The sequence below is a fragment of the Camelus bactrianus genome, chromosome 2 (assembly GCF_048773025.1).
Source record: "Camelus bactrianus isolate YW-2024 breed Bactrian camel chromosome 2, ASM4877302v1, whole genome shotgun sequence".
Lineage (NCBI taxonomy): Eukaryota > Metazoa > Chordata > Mammalia > Artiodactyla > Camelidae > Camelus > Camelus bactrianus.
Window position 1 is genome coordinate 32,359,633 of NC_133540.1, and position 26,621 is coordinate 32,386,253.

At 38.7% G+C, this 26,621-nt stretch overlaps 1 protein-coding gene across 2 annotated transcripts in view; it reads left to right on the plus strand.

Moving 5' to 3' along the window:
• Positions 1-26,621, plus strand: part of SLC10A7 (solute carrier family 10 member 7) — a 222,701-nt gene that overhangs the window by 18,332 nt on the left and 177,748 nt on the right. For both annotated transcript variants that reach the window (XM_045516380.2, XM_010954577.3), the window contains exon 4: positions 248-323. In XM_045516380.2, coding sequence (XP_045372336.1) covers positions 248-323 — 76 coding nt within the window. The remainder of the gene's footprint in view (positions 1-247; positions 324-26,621) is intronic.

A 26,621-nucleotide genomic window follows, 5' to 3' on the forward strand; every position in this document is an offset into this window, starting at 1 on the left:
TTAAGTAATTTGAAAAATGAAAACACCCAGGCCCATGGAATGGAGTGAGAACTTCCCCGCACATTTGCATTATCTGCTAAGCCATGTTGCCTCAACAGAATTGTCTCATCTCAACAAGCGTGTGCGTCAATAAACAGACTCCTGTTTACAGTTACTCAGCTCTGCTCTTTTAGAATGAATGTAGCAAAAACTATTTATAACTGAAAAAAAAACCCTGCTTATAATTGCTTTTTCTTTTGTTTTTCAGTTTGCAGACAGTAGGTTGCATGCCTCCCCCCGTGTCCTCTGCAGTGATTTTAACCAAGGCGGTTGGTGGAAATGAGGTGAGTCATGGGGCTATAAATGAGTGCTTTGCTTTTATATTTTATTTTATTTTATTTTATTTTATTTTATTTTATTTTATTTTATTTTATTTTATTTTAATTTATTTTATTTTATTTTATTTTATTTTATTCATTTTATTTTATTTATGTCTAAGGAGTCATGTCACAAAAACGCGTAACTATAGCAGCTTATGATAGAAGTGGGTGGACTCATGTATTAGGATGATGCTAAAACTGATGATAATGAGTGGAATTTAGGATTTCAAAGAGAAGAGCAAGGGAGGTAAAATGAATAGAGATGATGATTTTTCTATCTCAGTGGGAAATTAGGAGACAGAGGACAAGGAATCCAAAGAAAAGGACTTTTACATCCAAGACACATGAACTGAGAGGACACCCGCTATGGCCATTCCTTTGTTCTTAAAAGAATTTAGGGCAGACTACGTTCATGGAAAAAGAGTCAGTATAAGTTTAATGGCAAGTGATCTTCAAGTGATAAAAAAAGGAGAAATGAGGCCAGATTTCTAAGATAAGTTCAAAGAAATTATCCAACTGCTAGGGGACTGTGGCAAAAGAAAAATGCTTGTGTATTCGAGATAGCGGTTGTCTATTTCAGGAGCTGCTTATAGGTGGTTCTTGGCTGAAAAGCCCTAAAACTTTGGACTCTGCTTTATAGTAGCTTATTCCTCCTTTTCTACTAATATGCCATCATTCAGAAAAGAATACTGTTGGATGAGGAAAGATATAAGGCGTTCTGACTGCAATTCATTCTCAGGATTTTGCTTTCTTCACATCTATTTTCATCATCATTCATTTTATTCATTCCAAAAATTTTTATTCAGCACCTGCTATGTTCTTTTTTAAAAAAGGTTTATTGACATATCATCAACATACAAAAACTGGACAAATTTCAGCAACTTAGCATTTTGACACATGTGTGTACCTGTGAAACCATCACCATGATTGAGACAGTGAGCATATCCATAACCCTCAAAAGGTTCCTTGTATGCCTTTGTCATCCCTCTCTGCTGTCTTAGCGTCCCTCTTCCCCAGGCAACCACTGACCTGTTTTCTGTCACTATCGGTTAGTTTACATTTTCTAAAGTTTTGTATGATAGAATCATGGGGCATGTACTCTGTTTTGTTTTTTTTTTCCTTTTCTGTCTTCTTTTACTCAGCATGATTATTTTGAGATTCACCTGTTGTGTGTATCAATAATTCAGTCCTTTTTATTGCTGAATAGTAGTATCTTGTATGGATTTGCCACAGTTTGATTATCCATTCACTTGTCGGTGGACATTTGGGCAGTTTCCACTTTGGGGCTATGGACATTGTGTACAAATCTCTAAGTGGACATATACTTTCATTTCTCTTGGGAATATGTAGTAGTGGGATGGCTGGATTATCTAATAGGTGTATGTTTTAGGGCCTTTCAACCAAGGGAAGAATCACCAATAAATACAAATCATCTATAAATAGCTTCTGGAGTGGACCATGCCTATCAATATACAAACACTCTTCTCTTTACCACGGGTGTATGTTTAACTTTTTAAGAAATTGCCCAAGTATTTTCCAAAGTGGTTGTACCATTTTACATTTTAAACATCAGCATGTGAGAATTCCAGTGTTTCACATCGCATGGTTGTGTCATTCTTTTAAATTGTAGCCATTCTGATATGTGCGTAGCAGTATCTCATTGTGTTTTTAATTTAATTTGCATTCCCTAGTGACTAGTAATGGTGAGCATGATTATCTTTTCATGTGCTTATTTAGTATCCATGTCTTTCTGGGGAAATGTCTATTAAAATTTTGCTTTTTTAAAAATTGGGTGTTTTGTTTTGTTACTGATGAACCTTGAGAGTTTTGTATGTACTGGATACAAGCCCTTCATCATATATATATATGCTTTGTAAGTATTTCTCCAAGTCTGTGGTTTGTCTTCTCATTTTGTTACCAGTGTCTTTTGAAGAGCAGGATGATAGTAGAGGAAATAAAAGGTGGTTGGATTCTGTACATATTTTGAAGGCAAGGATGTGCTGCTGGATTGGATGTGGGATGTGAGAGAAAGAAAGACTTAAGGGTTTTTGACTGAACAGCTGAAAAGAAGGAGTTTGCTGAGATAGAAAAGAGGACTACATGAGAGCAGGTTTGGGGGTATTTAGTGTCGGTGGGCAAGGCTATACTGTGATAACTAAGAACTCCAAAATCTCAGTGTTTTGTTTAGCATTAAGGTTTATTGCCTGCTAATGGTACCTGTCCCGTGTGGTTCAGTGGGAGGGTCTTTGCCATCGCTAAGGAAGCCTGGTCGGTGGAGTCTCCATGTCTTGAAGGTACACCATCTAGATGGAACACAAGGCATTTTCAGTTGCCACAGCAGGGAAAGAGAGAGATTGGGGAATCACAAGTGTGCTTTTTGTTGTCCAGCCCAGAAGTGATACCTGGCACTTCTGCTCACATTAAATTGGCCACAGCAGGTTGTGTGGCCTCACCATGTGTTGTCATTCATGTGCCCTGAGGGAGAGGAGACCTGGACATTGACAAACACTTGTAATGTCAGCCATATTGATAAGATCAAGAGTTTCTGTTTTTTTTTTTTTTTTTTTTTTGACATGTTAAGATGCCTACTACACATCCAAATGAAAATGTAAGCAAGCAGTTAGAGATACAGGGTTGAGAGTTCAGGGAGTGGCCTGAGACATAATTTAGAGAGTCATCAGTGAATAAATGGTGTTTAAAGCCAAGATTGGGTGAGATTCCTTAGGGAAAGAGCAGAGATAGAAAAGAGAAAAAGAGAAGAGTTTCAAGGACTGAGCCCTGGGATCCTCCACCATTAAGAGGTCAAGACACAGGAGTAACCAGGAAAGGCAATAGAGAGAACATAATTAATGAGACTGAGGGAAAAACAAGAGAGCATAGTATTCTGGAACCCAGGTGAAGAAGGTGTTTCAGGGAAGAGGGTGTGGTGAGCTGTGTCAGATTCTGCAGATATGAGTTGTGTAAGATGACTTCTGAGAATTGACATTGCATTAAGCTATATGAAGGTTACTGGTAACCCTGACGAGAGTGGTTTTGGTGGAACATAAGAGCAAAAGCTTGTTTGGAGTGAGTTCAAGGAAAACAGGGAGAGAGGAATTAGAGACAAGAAATATAGACCACTGTTTTGAAGTCCTTTGTGATAAAAGGGAGTAGAGAAATGGGGCTATCGTTAGAGAGAAATATGGGGTCAAGGTTTTTTTTTAATGCAGAAATGACAGCATGTTTCCATTATGATGGGAATCATGCAGTAGAGAGGGAGCTGTGGATTTAAGAGAGAGTGCTGGAGTCATTTGTTTGATCAAGTGGAACGGAATGATAACGGGTTGTGTGAGCTTCAGTAGGAGCTGGGACTATTTATTCATAATAACGGGAGGGAAGGCCGAGTGTGTGGAAATAGGTCCATGTAGATGGGTCGAAGGGACACACATGGGAACTTTCTTCTGAAGATTTTATTTTTCTCAGTAGCTGAAAGCGATGAGGGGTTAGGTGCTTCATGTTTGAGATGAGAGGAGAGAATGTGGAATTGGCATCCAGCTGAGGAGAGTGAGTCACCTGGAGAGTGTGGTAGCGTTGATACAGGAAAAGGGGGCACGAGAGAATGGCCACGTCCCAGGTCTTGGTTGAGTCCCTGGGACACGCCCCCCCAAGTGAGGGTCTTTGGCTTCGCGCAGGAAAGAATTCAAGAGCGAGCCATGGTAGAGTAAAAGCAGGTTTATTCAGAGAGATGGACACTCCACAGACTCAGCATAGGCCATCTCAGAAGGCCAGAGAGGTCGTGAGGCGTGGCGCGGGTGTTTAGTTTAAAGTAAAATAGATACACGCTCCATAGACACGATGTAGTCTGTCTCAGAAGGGGAAGTGGCCACGAGGTGTGGGGGTTGTTAGTTTTTATGGGCTTGGTTGTTTCATATGCTAGCCAGTGGGAGGATTATTCCAGCTACTTTGGGGAAGGGGCTGGGATTCCCATGAATCGGGCCACCACCCACTTTTTGACCTTTGATGATTAGCCTCAGAACTGTCATGGCACCTGAGGGAATGCTATTTACCCTGCTAATATATTACAGTGAACGTATAATGAAGCTCAAGGTCTACTGCAAGTCAAGTGTCCCACCATCTTGGGGTTCAAAGTCTACTGGGAGTTGAATTTTCTGCCATCTTGGTGCTAATTGCTGTGTCATTCCTTTAGTGGCTGTGCCCTGCCCCCTTCCTTCCTGTCTCAGCATTGTCAGGCAGTACCAAGGACCCAGCTACGATCCAGCCATGCATCAAAGTGAAGCCAGGCGTCACGGGTGTGTGTTTTCTCTCTTTTTTCTCTGCTGAATTTAGCTTCTCGGTGTAGGAATGGAATTGTCAGATAGTTGGATTTAACCAGTGTTTCATTATGTCAAGTAATTATTTCAGTGGCCGCATTATTAGTGAGATAGAGAAGTTATCAGAGTTTTGGATTAGTGCCTGCTACGATTATCTTTCTATTGCCTTGAAAGAATTTGAGGAAAGAGTCTCTTTTGGTATATATGAGAGTAGTGTTGATTTGTTTAAAGGTGTCATTTCTTTCTTTCTTTCTGATGTGAGTCCCTTAAAACCCTTCTTGTTCTCAAATGACTTTTGGCAGAAGTTCAAAGGTCACTCATTTTCTTGACAGTAACATGTAGCATTTGAAAGTGTATCTACATGTTCATTCCCCAGTAGATATTTAAATGATTTTCATTAATGTTGCATGTTAACAATGTTGAATTTGTGAACATCTTTTTTGTTTTCTAACATCATTGGTCTAGTTCTTCAAGGGCTTATATTGTGCAACTTCATAACTGTCAAGCATTTTTGTAGTCCTGAGGAGTAAGATTCAGTTTTTTCATAAATATTGAAAATGGAGCTTCAGAAATGAAGCTTGCAAAGTCCAGTTTGGTCATATCTTCTAATGGGAAGTGAATAGGCTATTTTGTATTTATGTCAGATTATGGACAAAAATGCTCTGCAAGTAAAGATATTAGATTTTAAGTTTCGTGTTTTTCTAAAATAATAATTTAACTGAATATAGGTTTTTGTTGAAGTTAATGTAAAAGGGAAGACTGATCTTTTGGATAATATATTAGAAAAATCTAATCTAAGGATAGAAAGTGAATTTTTTGGTGCATGTAAATGAAAAAGTCCAAGAGCTGAGTCCAGTGACAGGTGCCATTGGGTGAAGGTTTTGATCCTGCTTCTCTGTGATTCTCTGTGCTGCCTTGACACATGGCTGTTTACCCACATGGGTTTCAACGTGGCGGGGAGTGGGCGTGGAGGATTGCTGGGGCTCATTGTCACGTTGCGCTGTCCTTCCCAACTGGCTGTTCTTTGTGGTATTTGGGACATGTCAAAAACACCTTTTTCCTTCCAGATTTTGTGCTATTAAACTTCTTTACATTGAGTTTATGCTCTCATATACGTATATATATATATATATATGTATGTATCTTTAGTATCTATCTACATGTTTAGCATATGCTCTCATGTGTTAAAGAAAATGTGTAATTGTGTAGCAAATTTGTATTTAATGATTTTGGGGACATATGCAGGTATAATAGTGTCATTTGAAATGATTCTCTTAATTTTATTTTGTAGAGTTGTTATATAGCTTAGGAAGAAATTTTCTTCTCTGTTACTTACATCCTTCTCATCTTAAATGCTTTTCCCATAAAACTACTGGTTACCCAAAGGTTTTTATCATGGATTGAAACTTACTGCATCCCTTTAACTCACCTCTTGCACTTTGGAGAGAATTGCCTTATTACTTTGTGTTAAATTGAAAAACAATTTCTGTTTTTGTAACTTAGGTTGTTTTTGTTACAGTGAGCCAACTAGAATTTGTAATAATTTTTAGCAGCAGAGGGAACTCTGCGTATGTGCATAACAATGCGTATATGCTGGAATGCTGGCCTATCCTTTAGGTATTAAAATGAGACTGTTTAAGGGGAGAGCTGACTGACAGTCTTATTTTGTGGCTTTAAAATTTTAAACTACTTTCATTTAAATATTGGAAACATGGTTAGGTTCTTTTTTGTGATTGTTATTTATTCATTCCAGTGTTTTAAATGCAATTTTTCAAAACTGCTGGATTGTAGAGTGTGCTCTTGCCATGGTCTGATGGATGGTAATGGTGGTAGTGTGTGTGTGCGTGTGTGTGTGTGTGTGTGTGTGCTTGCGCACGTGCACAGTTATAGTTCCTTATTTGAATAACAGAAAACGTAATGACTTGGTGAACCCTAATTTCATTGTCAGAGGTAAGAAAGAAGATACATCAAAATGTTTTCTTTTGTATTCAAACATGGGAGACTTAGGATAAACACATAGTCTTTGTTTAAAATTATATACATTTGTTAGGTTTAAATTTCTGTTCCAAATGTAAAGTTCTGTGGTTAAAAAAAATACAGTTTTTTTCCTAAAGCCTTACATTGGTTTTAAATCTCATGGGATTTGTTGAGAAGAATCACGGGATTTAAATTTAAGTGACTTCTGCCTGATAGTAACTACTACAGGGATTCCTTTTTATAAAAGAAGTTTGTTTTTTAAAAAATGGTAAATGATTTCTCTAAATTTGGAGAGAAATTTACGTGGTTTTCATATTATTGTCATAGAGGTATTTCATTTGTCACTTATGCTGTTGTTTCATGAAAAAGCAAGAAAGGTAGAGTTTGGGAAGAGATGCATTATCTACGTTTACCTCAGTATTTCTTTTTTTCAAGCTGAGATAGGGAAGGATTCAGCTAAAAGCCATTCCTCAAAATGCAAAGTAAATATGAGGTCTTAATACCCAAGTAAAGTTGCAAGGTTATATAACTTTGTAAAATTTTAAACCAAGTAGAAGAGAGAGAAATAGAATTAAAGTCTTCTACCCTCAAATATCTGAAGGAAAAATGAAAATGAAAAGAAAAACGTTAAGAATTATAATAGGCGAAAGTCAAAGCAAGTAAGGAAGGGGTTTCTAGGCATATCTGAGAGTAGGATTTTATGCTAAACACTATGTTCTCTGTGTTTAAGGGGAAGCCTGATAATTTGAACCATGAAAATAAGACGCCTTCAGCACTAACTGATTATAGGCATGTTATTTATGTTGGTTTGTTTACTTTGCTTTTGTTTTTGTTTCTTAAAGTGCATTCCGTAGATCACCCCACATCTGCATTACCTAGGGTGATGGGGGAAAAACCCTTATCTCCACCTTAGACCTATCGAATTAGAATTAATGGATGGTCCTCAGGGTTCTCCTTCTTTTTAAAGTTACGAAATATCTTATCTACAAAATGTGTATAAAACACAGTCATGTAAACATGACTGTGTCCACCAACCAACTTTAGAAATAGAATGTGATAGTCAACAGCAGTTAAGTACCCACTTTATGTAGACACTGTCTTCTGCCATTGGGAAAAAAAGGAGAGTAAGATCTGGGGCCAGCCTTCAAGAAGCCGACATGGAGTGTGATGCTACACTATTTGAAACCTCTTTTCATGTTATAAACTTCACAGAGATAGGCAAAACAGAGTAGAATGGCTTTATGTTGGCCCGAATCAGTAAAATCATTGTTTTTCTTTTTTAATGTAGAAAACCCCAAAATGTTCCCCAAGTGAGTTCAGCCCCATTCAGCTGGGTGGGACAGTCAGAAATTCTGTGTGGGGGTCTGTACTGTGTTTGTTTAGACCGTCCTCTTGTCTAGTTTAGAGATAGACAGTGTGCTTCTTTTCCTGTAAACATTTAGCTGCAATTTTTACTATACTTTAGTTAACAGTTTGAAGAATTTTAAAACCCTCTGATAGTCAAGCAGAATTCCAAAAACATCTTAAAGAAAAGTTTTGATTTCAGGGATAGTAGAAAGGTGACAGGTTAAAAGTGTGTGTGTGTGTGTGTGTGTGTGTGTGTGTGTGCTTAATTTCATCAATGAGGTTATTGCCCACATCTCTTCAAAGAAGATTTAATAACGTCTCCTGAGCGAAGAAAATTATTACCTGTGGCGAACTCTTTAAGTCATCACCGAAGGTCACGGCAATCTGGGTATTTAAAAAAAGGTTTTCTGTCTGCTTGGCCAGCAAATGAAGCGCTCATTACGGACTTTAAAATTATAGCCATGAGAAGATTTTTGCTAGAGGTGAAAGATCAAGATCATCACAGTCCAAATGCAGACAGAAAGCTCAGCTTCTGGCTGATCAGCAAGGCATGAAACATTTCAGGGTGATTTTGCATTACCGGTGGGGAGCTGATCTTGCTAATCCAATGCATGAAGATAAGATTCACTGAAACATTTATAAAGGCCTTTAGAGGAGATCTGATAAGCAGAGCGAGGACTTGAAGGGCCAAGGAAATCTGACCTGTCACTCACTGTCTCAGCGGCAGCAGTCACTTGGCTTTTCTGGGCCTCGCCTTTCTCTTCTGTTCAATGGGGCTGGTGACTGCGTGTGCCTGAGGTGGGAGTTTAATGGCCTCCAGGAGCAATCTTGTACTGCCTGAAAAAGGCTGTCAGCCTTGAGCCCTCCTGCAAGCTGGCCTGTGTGCGCTTCCTACCCTCCGGCCTCCTGTGCTCTCTGGGAAAGCGTCATCGTCTTTCCTCTTTTGACAGATGAGAGCGCAGAAGTAACAGCAGCAATAAATTCCATGTCTCTGCTCGTCTTCCATTTCTGCCTTTTAATTTTCTGGGCGAGGTTAGCATTCTTAGGAGCCCTAGAAAGAGTGGGCTGTGTTTGTATGGAGCTGCTATAAAACTTGCTTGAAGTGTACCTAGGTTTCCCAAGATTTTTGTGTATAGCCTAGAATTCTCTCATTTAACCCCTCAGTGCCTCTCAAGTTGTCTTCCATTTGTACCACTCTAACCAAATGGGGCCTCTCAACGGTTGGCAGTGACTGCTGTTCACCAGATCCAGGGGCCAGTTCTCAGTTCTCGTCCTCCAGGACCTAACAGCAGCCTGTGACACCATGCCTGCCTGCCCCCAACTTCCTCTTGTTTCCCTGACTCTCTTCTCTCTTAATTCTCCTCTATCTCTCATCACTGGTTTTCTTCTAATCTGGCTCCTTCCTCATCTGAATGGGCGTGTCTTCCAGGGACCTGATCTCGAAACACCTTGTCAGGAATCGTCAGATTCCTGTTTCTGAGACCTTCTTTCTATAGCTGAAGTCATTTGATCCCCACCTTTGGGTACACCTCTGCTTCAGACATAAGGGCCAGTCCTGATCTTGGGGGAGAAGCATCTCAACAACATTAGCTTAACATGCTGAGGTGAGCATCACCACCTGTGCTGCTGGGCCACCTGACCTTTTAGCAAAGGATACACTTGCCAGGGAATCAAGAAGGATATTCGATTCCTACCTCTACCATTATTCATCTAGTGGTCTCAGTGGTCACCAGGCAAGCCCTGGACCTCTCTGAGCCTTGGTTTTCTCATCTGAGGAGCAATAGTACTTGTATCCTTATTTCATAGGATTGCTTCCAAAGAGCTCACGAAATCGTACACAGAAGTGCTTATAAATTGTCAGGGAACCGATCAAGCAAGCTCCAGCATTATCCTCATAGTAGAGGTTTGTCACTGATGATATCATCTAGTTTTCTGAGTCATTATCATTGCCTTCTCAAAATTTGATTTAAGTTCACTCATTTACTCACTTCATTCACTACTCATTCAAAAAAATGTGTTGAGTCCTTGCTACAGCTTCCTGTATATAGTACCTTCACAGAATTTTCAGTTGAGTAAGTGATGTAAAACATAAACAAGCAAATTGAAATATAAGATGGTTGGTGTTTAAATAAATTTACAAGATGGCAGGTGTTTAAATAAATTTACCAAACTAGGTAATTCCAATTTATAAGCTTGTATTACAGGCCCTCTACATTTTTACATAAATATTTCTTACCATAACATGGAACATTCATGCCAGATATCCAAGATTACCCCTTTTGGGAACTAAAGGCACAGGAAGCCAAATTGTTTATAGAAAGATTGCTTTGGGAATTTAGAACTAGATAAAGAGGATTGTACAGATCTGTGGGATGTTTCCTCTAAACTATGAAGCTTGGAAAACCATCCTGGTTCCATCCCAGCTAACAAGCAAACAAACACACACACCGCAGAAACAATCAGGTACCCTGTGTTCTTTAACCAGCTCTTCATAAACATTGGATATTTGTTATCTGATTTTTTTTTCAATATCAGATTGCTTGCGTATATAATGACTAACAAAATATTTTTCAGTGATTTGATTTATTTTGATTAGTTACATTTTAATGATCAAACTTCCTTTTTAAGGGGGTACCCTGAACCCATTAGTGATTTTGAGGAAACATCAGTCTAAACAATAACCCACTCCAAACTTTTTCTTAGCTATTCTTATTTGATTAATGTTCATATTTGTTGTTTCTTACAGAGAATTTGACTATTTTTACCTTTATTTCCAAATTCTAGGCAAGTACCTTTTTTAGGTTCTTTGGCTTTATCTGTGCACTGGCTACATGCCAGTTACATATATATTTGTATATATTTATGAAGTTGTTACTACTGAAAGTAGGAGACATTCTCTATGATTTGTTAGACCATGGAGTTAGGGAAATATCAATAAATTAAATCTGTTTCTTCTCTTGGCCCCATCCCTAACTAGCCCTCTGATTTTGGGTATTGTCTTTTTCAATTTTTTAATCAATTTTTTGTAGGGAGGATCATTTTAGATGAAAATATTTTGGGAAAGAAACATATAGGGACCTATATAAATAAAAGGAGGTAATCTGTCATTTTAAGCTGTTTGCTTCTTGGTGAAGTATCACCTACTTTATTGCATTAATTGTAGCTTTCTCAATTTATCCTCCCTATGAGATTATCTGCTTCATGGAAGAGGATGACATTATCCATGTAGCTTTCATGTGAAGGTGTTCAGCATCTATCAATCTGAAGGAATCAAGCGTAATCTTTACTGCATTGCCACAGACTTTGGAAACGCCTCTTTTAAACTGTACTTGCTTTATGAAGACATCAGACTGTGTCTTGTGAGTATCTAATGAGAACATCTTGCTTAGTGCAGTAATATTTTTCAAGCAGATTATTCATGACCAGGAACACTTGGACCCAAACTAATGGTCTGAATAAATTGAGTAGGACTGAGCAGCATTCTAATCAAGGGCCAAGATCTTAGACTCGCAGGGCCCTCTCAGTGAGTGATTTCCATTTTTTTTTTTTAATACACAATCCACAGATAGAAACTGAAAAGTTTCCAGAGAATAGTTGCTGTATGTGTAAGTCACAAAGGTTAACTTTCCTCTCTTGACCTCTCCCTTTCTCTCTCCTCCTCTGCCTTTCTTCTTTCCTTCCCTTTCTTTAATCTGTAAGCTAAAGGCCAATCAGTATTCACTAAATTGATTTTGTGAACTAGAGTTTGAACAACACTACCCTAAGCTGCAGTGGAAACCTGCCATCCATGTTTCCTCTTAAGGCAGCTCCTCTGATCCTTTGGACAAACTTCCCATCCTTTGGTCTTTTCTCAAGGGGATTCCTGGCCTCCTGTTACTTGCAGACAATTCCTTTGGTGTTAGACCTCAGACCACGTCGAGAACTATGTGCTCCTGGTAAAGTCTTCTGCTGCTTGTGGTCAGCTCAGTTGGCCAGTCTGCTCCTAAATAGAGATTTCCTCATCTCTCAGTATCTCCCAGTTAAAGTCCTGCCCATCAGTCAAGGCCTGGCTTAAATATGGTTCCCCTCACAAGAAGCCTTGTGTACTCACCAAATATCAAATATTTGTGCATGCATTTGACTCATCAGTTTCTGAATTTTCTTTGTAGGAACTGCTTTTTTTGGTATCTCTTTAATGCAGTTCAAAAGTAGTCCTAATAAAAAAGGCAGAGGATCAGGGAAGCTAGAGAATGACTCTAGTTTGCTCTTAGTCATATTGTGGTCCCAATAGAGTTGTTCAGAACAAGGATGAGGTCACTTACATTGTAATCATTTCCGTTAAGTATCTGTTCTCAATCTCACCTTCAAGGATCTTTTCATATATTCTGTTCCAGAATAAAGTGGGATAGAATTGAACAATGTTCTATATAGATTAGACATATTTTCTCATGGATGCAAGTATATTCTAGGTCCCGTTAAGAACGCTCATTATGGGAAGTTTTTAGAGTTTATGCTCCATGGTATTTCTCACGAAATGGTCCTTTAGATCCAGACTCTAAGACAGTGTTGTTACTAATTAGTTACATTAAGTTCACACTGTTTGAGAATGGTTTACTTTCTCAAAGAGACAGATCATGATAATTTAATTCTGAAAAACAGTCTAAGACATCAACTATATGTGGTAAGGCATGTGTATATATTTATACATATTAACCTTTTTTTAAGTGCATAATTTGTTAGGCTATGGAAAATGCTTTTCAACTTCTGTGGCCCTCCTTAACAAGGACAGCTGCAACTGATATGCCTTAATTCTTTTTTTTTTTTAAATTGAAGCATAATTGGTTTACAAGGTGTTAATTTCTGGTGTACAGTATAGTGATTCAATTATACATATATCGATTCCTTTTCATAGTCTTTTTCATTATAGGCTATTACAAGATATTAACTGTAGTTCCCTGTGCTATACAATAGGACCTTGTTGTTTACCTACTTTATATCTAGTAGTTAGTATCTGCAAATCTGGAACTCCCAATTTCTCCCTCCACCCTCCCCTTCACCCCTCTTAATTCTTGTTTGAGTTTACGTTAAGTCCTTGTCCAAATAAGCCATTGCAAACCCTGCATTTGTGCCGTGGAGTTGTTGGCATGCCTTTATTCTTTTTATCCCTCCAACATTTGATGCTTCTTCCCCAGTTGTTTTAATTACCAACTATTCTGCTGTGTGTTTGCACATTTGCTGTTCAAGGTGGGCTACAGAGTCACATTTTCGTATGAAAAACGGGAACTGGCATTAAAGTTAAAACAGGATCTGCCATGCTCGAGTGGTTCATAAAGAGAGACATGAATTCTGCTCGTTTGATTTCGTTATCTTTTGGTAGCCAACCAAAAATAGAATTTTTGTTGGAGAAATTATGTAGCTCGCCTTAAAACATTTTTAGTTTCAAGTTGTGTGTGAAATTCTTCTGAGTGTAAAAAAACAGAGCCCACTGTAGGGAACGGTTTGCCCATGGTTGATGAAGTTTTACAACTTCAGGCCCAATTCTTTGTACATTGATTGTCAATAGAGAAAGAGGAAAGAAGTTAATTGAGTTAGAAGCTTGTTTGCTTAATTAAAGGAGCCTTTAACTGGTTGGAAGAAGCCGAATGTCGGGTTTTAGACTGCCTCTTAGGGATGTGAAGGACAGCTAGTGTTTTTCTACATGTTCCTAACTACTGACCTGGAAGGAAAAAAGGGCACAGCAGGACAATGGATTGACCCAGGACCGCAACAACGCACAATTCCGGGAAGCACTCTTAACTTTCGTGGGCAATTCCTCCGCCCTAAGTGGATTTGGCTGGCTGCTGACCCGCACAGCAAGAGATGCCTGTAATCACAACATGGTCTTGCCATCAAAATCACAATAGTCAGTGCTTTTATAGCTCATCATATGTGTCCATCCTTGTTCTCAGTGCTTTATATGTATGTACTAACTCAATCCTTTTAACCACCTTTTGAGATAGGTACCATTATTATCTTCATTTCATAGATGAGAAAACTGATACAAAAAGATGAAGAAACTTGTCCAGAGTTCTGTAGTGCAAAAGAGGAAGAGCTGGGATGTAAACCCAGGCAACTCTGCCTTCAGTGTTGTGTTCCTCCCCTTTCCTCTAATACCAGTCTCTCGGTTATCACTGGACGTAGGCCCAGTGGTACTAAAAACTGTCCACCTGCAGACGGCTTAGTTAGTGCTCGAACTATCTAGGTAAGAAGAATAAAGGTTGACCTACGAGTCAACCAAAAACCCAATAGTGAGCTAAAAAATAGTTAGGCAAAAAAGCCAAGAAGTTGTGTAGGTATTGATTTTTCCACTTGGCTGCAAGCCTCCCTCGGGGAAGCTTTTCCATGTCTCTTCCAGGGCTTCGTAGTACTTACCCCCTCACGGCACGTGTAGCACAGGGAATGGTATATGCGTGTGTCTTACTGTCATCATCAGAGGACATGCAGTGTGTATTTCTTATTCACAGTTGTGTCCTCTGTCTGGTACAGCACTTGGCATGTATTGGGGGCACAGTCAGTATATATGAATAGATTACTATTTTTGCAGGAAATTTGTTTAAATCTAGCCCTATTGGTGTCTTGATTTAAACATGTCTTATAAACACAGTAACTCATATCTAGGCTTACTTTGTCCTATGCTAAATAAATTTTTATAGAAAAATCATAAATTTGTATGGAAAAGTCAAGAGACGTAATTGACTGTCTCTTGTAATATTTTTACTTTTCTCAATTATTCACACCTTCTTTCTGCTCTGTCTGAGTATCAACAGTCGCAGCCGCTTATCTGGTGGCAACCTCTGAAATAGCTGGCATAGTGCCTAGACGGAAAGAAAAGACTTCTGGTGCTTGGAAGGAAATAAAAGACTTGTATATGGTTGATCTGGCCTGGAAGGAAATAAAAAACTTCTATAGGGTTGATCTTGCAGTTTCAAACCTATTAAGTGATGAAAAACATACCACAGACATTTTAGTAGCTGAATGGGGCCTTTTAGTCTATTTTCTTTCCTTTTAAATTTTAGATGATCTTAAACAAATTAGCCTAGTAATATCTCATGTGGGAAAAGTGATTTTTACATTAGAAAACATTAGTAGATATTTTTTAAAAAAATATATTTTTTGCATGAATGATGAGGTAAAATTTCTTTTCCTTATATAAACTGGGGACTTCTGTATGGAAGCTTCAGTATACGGTTGACCCTTGAACAATGTAGGGGATAGGAGTTGCCGACCCTCCTCGCAGTTGGAATCTGTGTATAATTTATAGTCGGACCCCTTATCCTTGGTTCCTCCGTATCCATGGATTCAACTCCATGTATGCATCCAGATTCAACCAACTGCTGATTGTCTAGTACTGTAATATTTACTATTGAAAAAAAGATAAGTGGACATGTGCAGTTCAAACCCTTGTTGTTCCGGGGCCAACTGTATATAGATTCAAAATATATGAGACTACTTCTTTAGATCATCTCCTATTGTGGTAAGTACCTATTTTTCATATCTTATGAAATGCTTTTACCTGTATTTTCTTTTTCTAACATCCCAACAATTAGAAGAAGTAGATAGGACTGGTATTATGTTGTCCTGATTTTTGTAGTTGGTCAGATTAGGATTTAGAGGTGAGTTGACTGAAGTCCCACAGCTGGGAATATGGACTCCTCCAGAACACTGTCTTCCTATTATGCAATATCTTAAGCAAAAGTAACCAAACTCCAGAAATCAATCACATAGGGAGGAACATCTTGATCTTGTGTTGGCTCCTCATTAAAGGTGGATGGCTTGAAATTTTTCTGAGAGGTGAATGTCAGTGTACTATTCAGTTAAAACAAATTATTGGATACTTGGAATTTACAGAGCACTGGGCTGGTATTTTGAGGAGTGGGGACGTCGAGTACAAGGAGAATCCAACATGGTCTGCTTTCACAGAGGTTGGTAATGAAATGGGGAAAACTGTAGGAGCGTAAACCACAGCGGCCTGTGAATGAGTAAGTGGGTAAGAAAGGGAGGAGCTGGGGAGGTCCTTAGAGCTTGAGCCAGGGCCATGGGTCCTGGTTGGAAAGCTGGTTCTTAGAAGTGATAGGGTTTCAGATTCTCTCCTAGTGATTAGGGCATCTTTTGAAAAGCCTCCCCAGTGAGGTTAAGATAACAAACGAGTTGTCAGATCTGAGAGAATGGGTGGGTCTGATGGAAGGGGTGCTGCTCACAGATCCTGTCCCAGTGGCCTGGTCAATGCAACATACTTACCTGCACGTGGGAACAGGAGTGCAGGTGGCCGAGGAAGCACGTGCATTGTGGCTGACAATCTGACTGCACATGTTGCTTCATTATCCATGGTGGGTTGGTGACAGAATTACCGCTTTGGTGTGCTACAGAGATACAAAATCTGAATGGAATGACCAAACACTTGAGTGGTGTGGGTGTGTTAGTAGCACAGGTAGACCAAGGCTTAACCAAGCTAGACTCTTTAATAGGTGCCTGTGCGGTCCTCTGGCACCTTTGTTGTTGGCATTGGTCCTCATGGTCATCTCGCCATTGTGTGATCTCTTGGAAGCTCTGGACATAACTGTTTTTCAGCCCAGAGTGGAATATCCACTCAGGTCCCCAAATCCTGAACCTGGCCCTATAGTGACGAAAGTATGTACTTTGCTGGCATTGTATCTTCCTGAAGATGTCAGGGCTGGTGAGTCTGCTCCAGCAGTGATAGTCTCTGAGGGTCTTCCAGGACAGGGGACTACCCTCCACGCCAGCTCTGTGTACAGCAGGTGTGTGCAGGGTCCATGGGACTCCATGACTCCATCTGCCCTCAGCACCAAGATGTCAGGAAGCTTCCTTTAGGATGTGTGACCCTGTTTTGCTGTGACCACATGACCCATCCCAAAGCCTGCTGCTACTGTCATGCAGCTTTGGGCTTTTCTTCTTGGCAGCCATTTACTCTTTCACGTGCTGCTTCCAAACCCTTCTCAGAATGAATGGTTCAGCTTTATTTGGATGTTGCCGAAGTCAAGGAGATAGATGGCCAAGTGAGAGAAACTGGGGCTATAACCAGCACTCTACAATGTCCAGTCCGAGTCAAATCATATAATCTTCTTACACTCCCTCCTCCATGATTCTGGACAAATAATTCTCCATTTGATCTGGGAGATAATTCTTACAGGAAACTGGTTTGGTTATTCTGATTTTTACTCTTTTGCTTCTTTTCCGACATTTTTCCCCCCAGTGCTGACAAGGGAGGGGGATGGGTGATGGAAAATCATTGACTTCAGTCCAGACCTAAAGTTACATTGTCTCTACACTGACTCAGTCCAAGCCAATTTACAATATTAACTCACTGGGAGAATCTGCCTGGTTCATTTATTTAGTAAGTACTCAGTTCATGCTTAAGGAAATAAACGAAATTCACTGGGCTGCAAGGAAATGAATTGAGTCCTCTTGTCTGTCTCTTTAATTGGATATTATTTTCCCAAATTGAAACCTAATTTCAAATTTCTGATTTTCATCATGGTGATGTATTGATAACTCCCATCCTTTTCTATGAACTTATATTAATCAGACACCAGTCATAGTTTTTTTTTAATTACTTTTTTTGGGGGGTAATTAAGTTTATTTATTTATTTTTAGAGGAGGTACTGGGGATTGAACCTAGGACTTTGTGCATGCTAGTCATGTGCTCTACTGCTTGAGCTATTCCCTCCAGACACCAGTCATAGTTAAATTTGTTTTTTCTTTTTTTTCCCCAACTTGTTTATTGTCTCATAACATTTGATTTCATATATTATGTGAATGTATTACAAATATTATAGTGTAACATGTGATTTCATATGTTATGTGAATGTACTACAAACAGATAAAACATGATTTTAGGATAAAATAAAGAAGTTCCACAGATTAAGCAGTTATCCCACTTGGTTTATATTCTATTTGTGTAACAAATGGGAAATTATTTTTTCTTTCTCAGAATGTACAGGTTTTGAGGATTGAACAATAATCCCTAAAAAGGAACTGAGACATTGATGATTTGTTGCCTTAGGGAGAAGATATTGATGATCTTTGTCATTTCAAAAATAGCATTTGTCCTTGCCTTAACTACAGTGTTTTGTTTTTTTGTTTTTTTATTTTAAGCATATGTCACTTCTTCTTGCTTCCTCTTGTTTTCCTCAGAGGCACATACAGAAGTACATTTTCATCAGACCTTTCTGGTAGATTGGTGGCTAAGATTCTTTCCAAAAAATCCCAGTTAAAAGGAGAAATGTGATAGGGGGTTGACATATAATGGGAGGCATGCAACTGTATTTGCAAATCCTAGACATCATCCCACAGTTCTGGTGTAACCCTTCAGCTGACAATTAAAATCTTTGTTTTAGCAGTCATCACCCAACCCTAACAGATGGGTGAAGAATGAATCTGATTTGTATTTTTCCTCACAACTTTCTCCCACACATTGTAATATTCTATGATTAACATTCAGTGAATTCTTACAGATGATTGATGGGCCTTAAAGATCTAATATCTACATCCCATTTAAATTATGCAAGCATAAAACCACAGAACAGAAGCACTCCTTAAGACCCCTGTAGAAATTTGAAGACAATTTTGATAACTCTTGTCCACTCGAAAAGAAATCTGCTAATACTGTAATGTTTTTTCCCTTGCCAGGACCCTCCTTGCCTGGTGTCATTTCTTGAGCTCTCCTGGGAGGAGATTAGTCTAAAACAACAAAGTAGCCAGATGTCTGGTTCTGAGAGAGTCCCAGAGGCCAGGCTACGGTAGGCAACAGAAACCGCATGGGGCTGCAGATCAAAGATACCTGAGAATTACTTATGGGCACAGAGTATGTGTCATTCCCATTATTAACAGTCTGAGAAAATTTGTTTCTCTAATTAACCCTTTTGTTGGAGTAACCTTAAATTTTAGTGAGTATATTTCGCTTTTGATATGGTTTCTTTTGAGTAGTTTGGAGAAGTGCACGTATCAAAAAAGAGAAAGGAAAAGGAAGTCACGTGGTTGATGGAAATCTCTAAGCCGTTCTTCTTATCCAGAATAGATATGCTATCCAGTGCATAATCATTTGTCATGAAATAAGTGGGCATGATGGTTCTAAGTGAAAATTACAAAGTAATAGTCAGAAATGACATGGTTTATACGTACAAAGGGCTGTTCTTAAAGCCCCAGTCCTTCCTTTTAAAGTACTATTATTTCAACTTTTAACCGTTTTAGAGTGGAGATTTTTAGATCACAGCTTTCTGGTCTTAAAATGAATTCAGAATAAATCCCAGTGGTGGGAAATCTGTACCTTATTAATAGCTGACCTCTTTCTTTTCACGCTGGTATTATAATGAAATGCTAATTAAACATTCTTGCCATCCTTTAACCTGTTTGCTTCATAGGTACAATTTTATATTGTTTAGACATATACAGATTTGGAAAATCTGAATACAATTGCTGTTTTGAGTTAGTCTTAATCCCTAAACCTCCAAAAGCTTTTGGCTGAATTTATTCTAAGGGATGAGTGAAAATCTCATTATAACTTTGTATGTCGTAGCCTTTAGATGAGAGTATCGAAAGAGAGAACAAAAGATTCTGGTTGGCCTTCCTTCCCAGTTGTTTCTGTTTCTGTTCAGTATCGTCCTGTAACAACAAAATCACATAAACCCTTATTCCTGCTTTCCTTGAGATACAGTCATAAACCATTGTTACCAAGAGCGTGACTAGCCAGCTGTAGCGCTTTTCAGCGCTACAACACATTCTTTAACGTCCGGTAATATAAACTTGGCATAAAGGCAGTAAAAATGTCCTTAAACCTAATTGGAGATATGTTTTAGCAACGGAGTGCAGAGATTTCATATCCTTTGTGCGGTGGTCAAAGCTTCTTTTAACTCCTTGAGGAAAATGAAGCTCCTAGGAGCAGTTTATAAGGATTAATTGATTTATCTCTTTGTTTCTAGATTTAAGTATGGATGCAAGGATAGAATTGGCTTCTTGCACAAAGAACTGGAGAGGCAACTGTTTTTTTTCTTCAGAGCAGAATTTGTTGTTGCTTTAGTGACAAGGGGTGCTCTGTGTTTTCACTCTTTGCACCTGTCTTTCTCTTCCCAGCTACCACTGGGAACAGCACCTTTTGCTATCACCAGAGTCTGGGTATCTATTTTCCTTTTTTTTCTCCTGCTTTTATTTGCATTTATTTTATGCTGAATTGATTCCCAGGCCGTAAGTTTTTGTTTTTTCAGTTTCTTCTGAGGTATCTTTGTCTTCTGTGCAACCTCCTCTTCCGGTTTAGGACCAACCTGCTCTTTCTCAGCAAGGACCATCTCAGCACGGCAGGGAGAGCTCACCTTCGGGTTGATCCGACCATGGGCTCTGTACGTCCTACCCCGCATCTCGGGGGCCGTGTTCACCTGGATGTGCTCAGTGACACACACATCAGTGCTTCAGTCCAGCATTACTCTCTGCTTTTTTAAGCATGTACAGTAAAAATTCAGCACTTTTTTTGGGCCATCAACTCCGAGCCCAGCCCCACCCTTTGGCCTGGGCACACCTACCAACTCCACCATTGTCACGACAGAATGGTACCCGTTGCTTCTGTAAAGTGACACCCTTCAGATACTTGGTGGCTTTTCAGATGTGCATACCCTTACTGGCCTGGGCGATTTCATGAGTGTTCTTAAAGTGAACATGAAATTTGGAACCTCTTGATTTGCATGATTTTGTGGGTTTTTCTGGGTCAAGCAAATAGCAAACCATTTTCAGAGGTCACTGAGGCTGCGTGCAGGAAGAGGAAGCTCGGTTTTCCTAATTTGCTGCTTCTTCTTTTTTTTTTTTAATGGAGGTACTGGGGATTGAACCTGGGACTCAAGCGTGCTAAGCATGTGCCCCACCACTGAGCTGTACCCACCCCCTCTTTTCCTATTTTGAATGCAGATTAAGTCAGTTATGACCCCTGTGTCATAAATATTTCTCAGCCCCAGTTAATGTCTTACTTTAAGCAAGTAGTATTCAGAGTAAGAAACCACCTCCCAGTACCACAGTGTTAGTCAGTTCCTTGGAGTTGGTTATGTAGCAAAACTTCATCGGAGGGAATGAGAGTCGTAGTTCCAGGACTAAGGTCTGTTGGGGGCACTACCATTTCCACCCTCTGTCGTTCAGGGGGGCTGCTCTCCTTTCCCCCTTCCAGGGAACTCCTTAAGTGCCTCCGCTTTCCCCTCACCCCCAAGACACACACACACACTCTCTCTCTCTCTCTCTCTCTCTCTCTTAGAATAGGGGTTTGTTAAGGAGAAGACCAAAAGGTAGGTAGCTCCCCTTTTTAGCTTTCAGAAGTTACCAGTGTCACTGGCAACTACCCGGTTAATGTATTCACCTTGGGTTGCTTCATAGACTATTGGCTTCCTCTCTCTCCCTCCTCATCCCCTCAACCCTCCTCCCCAAAACCTTATGGACCCTTACTGTGTGTATCGTAGTTTTGTGGGGCATTTCTCCCACAGAACTGTGTACAGAGATGTGTTTAATTATGTTTTTTAAAAATTAGATATTATCAAATTTAAGAAGGTGAAGAGTGTTGGTTTTCTAGTTCTTTCTTTTTATTTATTAACTGTATCTTCCTTATTCATAGATTTCTTTTTATATTACTCTTTCCTCAACCCTATCATTTTATTTCTCTTTCTTTTCATCTTTTAGTTCTTAATTCTGTTTCAGCATTCTTTCTATTGCTCTCTAGGACGGATTCTGATTTGAAATGAGAACTAAGTTGTAAGAAGAGGCAATTAAGATCTCTTAAAAATTCTTTAATGACTTAATGCATAATGATTTAGTACTTGGGTAGGTATTGAGGGAGTAATCTATAAACTTTTTGTGATGGCATTATGTGCTAAATAAAGATGCTTTTAATATAAATTAGGTTAGCTTTGTTAGAATGTGATAACTCAATATGCATTTTAATTTCTGTTAATTTTGAAAGCTTTGAGGTTTAGTGCGTAATTTTAAACTTTTCTTTTTAGTCTATGATGGTCTGAAAGATCTTAAGAGCTACTTATTTATTTACCTTTTTACTTGTTTGCTAAATTTCTTTAGTTTTAATTTGAAGTTCTATTTATCCTCACCTGAGGTTTGGAGTAATAGCTTTGGAACATCTGTTACTGTTTAAAATGGTGATCTTTGACTCTAAGTTGCCTGAAAGTCTAACATTGCAAAGTAAAAGAATTAGAACTTAGCAGAGGGGAGGGTCCCTTCCCCAGTAGCAAATGTGGGGTAGCTTGCTGCTGGAGAGGGCAGTCCTGAAAGGAAAGGTAGGTTTAAATCCAAAATAATCAGGTCTCGAGTAATTGTGACTTCTAACTCTATAACTAACATTTATAAACATTTTAAGAAGTTGTAGAAAATTAAGTGTTGTCATTGATTGTGTTCACTACGAGTAGTTGACTGAAAAGAAATGTTTGAAGTGAAACATTCTTCCTGTTTCATGTAAGATTTGCATGATTAAATATGAAATGAAACTACACCCAATAGATAATCAGATACCTAAGAATGATGTTTGGAAAGCTGGGTTTCCTAAAGATATGAGGCTTAGTTATTTTAGCCTGGGGACTTTGCCTGGGGAAAAATGTATGTGCCTCAACAGTTGAAGGGCTATTCAGGAAGAAACAAAGTAAAATGGCATCTATTTTAACGTGTAATTTCGGATATTTCGTACTTAATCTTTTCCTTGGCAGGAATGTCAGAATATACTAGGTGCAAACCATCTCTGAAGCCACGTCTACGCTACCAAATTGAACTGCGTAGATAAAGTCTTTAAGAATAAAGTAGCTCTCCATGGGGAGAAGAGGGTCCTTTCTAGGTAATTCTCTGGCAGGGAAGGACTACTCTAGTTGAATCAAAATGAAGATGTGGTGTATTTCAGATATAGGAATTTAGAGCCCAAAGGAATGGCTGCAGGGAGGGGAGGGGGTAGATTTTAAAATTTGGTATATCATACCTAAACATAAATATGGCTTCTTCTGCATTATTTTCTATTTCTGTTTACTCCCACTTAAATTGAAATAACACTTCCCTTCATTTGTTTATTTTTTTAAATAATTTTAACCTCATCCAAAATTGCATTGCTCATGCTAGAAATGATACTACAATTGTGTCCCTTATTCCCTTCTCTGCCATTCTTTAGAAGCTGAATTATTCTAGCTGCATACGTTGCTATTCAAGTTAAAATCAAGTTCTTACTAATGGAATAGATAGATTTCTATTTTATATAAACGCTTTCCTTGTGTTCCTGCTAGAGTGGAGCATACCCTTGAAGGAATTAAAATGGCAAAGTCTAGGTCGCCATTCATCCTGTCACCATATGGCTGTTGTTTATTGTTTTTTAATCAAAAATCAAGTTACTGGATTTAATGACTTGGAAGATGCATTACCTTTTGTCCAAATATAAGAGTTTATGAAGAATAAAGAGCTTCTGGAACCCCCAAAAGATGAAGAAGGGGATGTGTATAATTTTGCTGTTTAACACATATATAAGCATTAATATTTATTATTGAGTTTAGTATTTTGTATTTACACTCCCATCAACGTATAATATATTGTAGTGTATTGTTTAAAGACCATTAAACAGCTCATGATTTATTCACAGAAGAAAAAAAAATGTTAGTTTTTTTTTCTTTTATTTGAATTTTCCCTAGGTTGTATGGTAAAGAGCAAACAGATTTGTTCATGATGAGGGCATTTACCTTATATTAACGCCCGCCTAGCATGTATGGAAGTAATCCTAAGAATTGACAAGCTGTTGCATGGTCACCAGCATCCATTAACATCATGTACAAATGGTTAATGTGAAGGTAACAGAGGTAACCTTGACAGTGAACATCAGTGGCAGGTGCAGATATGGCCTTGATACTTCATTTTTACTTAATTGTTAGAACATACATGAAGCACATCAGGTTGGTTTGCTTAAACAATATTATTAGTTCCCGATCATTTAAAATTCATAGAAATGTTAGATAAATGCACTTTTGTTTGACTGGAGGATTCATTTTTTATTAAAATAACCATTAAAAAACCCAAAGTATAACATTTCTAGAAACTCAGTTTTTGTATTTTTGGAAATACTTGATCAGTAGAAAATGTTTCTCTAGCCAAAGTGGTAGCCTCGTGATCTTTTAAATAGCATTGTTTGGAATGCTTCTGAAAGTCCTTTTTCCCATATTTAATTTAATATATGTTAATTTAATATGTTAATATTAATAGACATTTATGTCAAAATTTGCACCTTTCTCACAGCCTTTTAAAGGGGGAATTTCATCAAATAATGTGACTACTGTGTTTAATTCACTAAAGTGAATTATAATTTCAAACATATGTTTATGAGGTTTTAAAGATGATCTTGTATAAACTATAAATAATGTCTTTTTAGTGGAATATACCCCTTGGCTTTTCCTTATTTGATAGGTATTGTGGCTTGGAAAGAAAACCACACATAGAGTAAATCAAAGACTCTAGGAACCGAGCAGCATTAAAATAAAACATGCGTTCCATACATGTAAACAGTAAAAAGCATCCACGTGGGCCAGCTTTTCGTTTGAGTCTTCAATCATAATTTGAGATTAAAATTTTTTTTGTCATATCTTTTGTGATTCTGTACTTCAGCCAATGGCAGTGATCCACACACTTTGCACAGGAGCGGACCAGTGTGCACAAAGGCTTGGCGCTTTGTGGGAACCTCAGAATATGTCTTGGATTAGAATTTAAAAAAACCACTGCATTTCGAGAAGACATTGGTATAGGATTCCCCTCCCCACCTCTGTCCCCTTGAGGAAACAGTAATGGCAGCCTTTCAGGTCTTCCCCACACCTCTAGTCCTCTGTTCGGGTGATAAAAGAATCTTCAGACGACTGGTGACTGAGCAGTGAGCTTCCCAACCTGAGCTCTTGTGTTTGCAATTTAGTTTTAGGCCTCACTCCCGCCTACTGCAGCGCGGTGGCCTTTGGACGAATAGACTTTCAGAAGTTAAAAGGCAATAAGTCAGTCCCCTGGAAACAATGCAGAAACGGAGATTCAAATCGTAAATAAGGCAATGCACTGAGTACATTAAACAGACATAGAAGAATGGATTTCTGCCTTTTGTAGTAAGGTAATTGGGCACCACTGCTTGGCAGGAGCTGGTGCTATTGAGCTGCTGTAGCTGCCACAGGTTGATAGGCAGGTGATCAGGCAGCTTCCACCGGGGTCTGCACAGGAGGCCTACCTAATATGCTGTCTGCCCTAAGGGCCTATGGGAACACAGTTGGATTATTATGTTAATGCGTGAGCCTGCTGCCCTCTTCCTATCCCAGCTGGGTTCCCTGTTGTTAGGAGCTGCTTTGCACTGACAGTGGAGTAATATGCTTCATGATTGAAAGGGCAAAGGGGCTTGGAAGGGGAAAAAAAAAAAAAAAAAGAAATAGGCCTGCACAGATATGTAAATGAGGGGAGGAAATCTGTAGGAAGATTTCAGTCTAAGTCTAGAGGGAAAGTTTATTGCAAAGTTCTTCTTCCTCACAGCACGATGAGTGGTTTTACTCATTTCTTCATTTCTGGGCTTGCTTTCCTTCCCCACACTGGTGTATATAGCACAGGGCGGTGTTTTCCGAAACAGGCACGTAGGCTGATTTGTTTGCAACTGGGATGCTCTGCCACACTGGTACCCAGGTAGAGTGCTGACAGTAGTACATTTTTTTTCGCACCTTCATTATTCTTTAATACTCATCCCTCAGTTGTTTCACAATATTTTATAGAAAAGTTCATTTTTCAAGGTGCTGCAGGGTTTATATTTTGGGTTGACACCACTTTTAATTTCTCTTTATTTTTGATGCATCTTTAGGAAACTGAAGAAACCTATCTTTCGGGAGTAGGTGGGGTGGATGAGGTAGCGGGATATTTTGGGGGCTGGTTTATGAGTTTGATATCAGGAGGGGTTCAAATTGCTGTAGCGTTTTGTCTTCAGTTGAGGTTTTTAACATTGACGTCATAGAAGAGTAAAAAGAGTGTGGGCTTTGGTACAGACCTATACAAATCCTGGCTCTACTAATTACTAGCTATCCAATTTTGGATAAATTACTTTACCTCTCATCTACCTCACCTGTAAAATGGGTGTAGTATGAATTTCAAATGAGAGGATAATAAATATAAATCATTTAGCCTGACAGAGTGAGTACTCACAAACGCTTGCCATAATAATGATACACTTAATTACCATTATAAGTCATAATTTTCAGTTATTAGATGATTATTTTAATATGTGTGGCTGTATACTTTCAATGGATTTCAGTTTTTAATCTTTCCCCTGGATTATCTACCTTTTTTTACCAAGCCTCAGCAAGTGGGAGTAACTTTGTCTTCATCCAGAATTTGAGACAACAAATTATTCAGATAGACATTATTTAACTTAAAGGGTTAATACCAGAATATGTTCTTAAACAATTAATTTTCTAAAAAGCCACCCTTCAAAAGCAAAAGAATATTGAATGGAAAAGAAAATCCAGTTGGGCCAGTGTTCTAGGCAGCTTCTGGAGGGAATTTAGGGTCTGCCTAAATCTGGGAAAGTTTCCAAATATTCCTGGATGTGTAACTGTTTCTAATACATTTGTTTATTTAAACT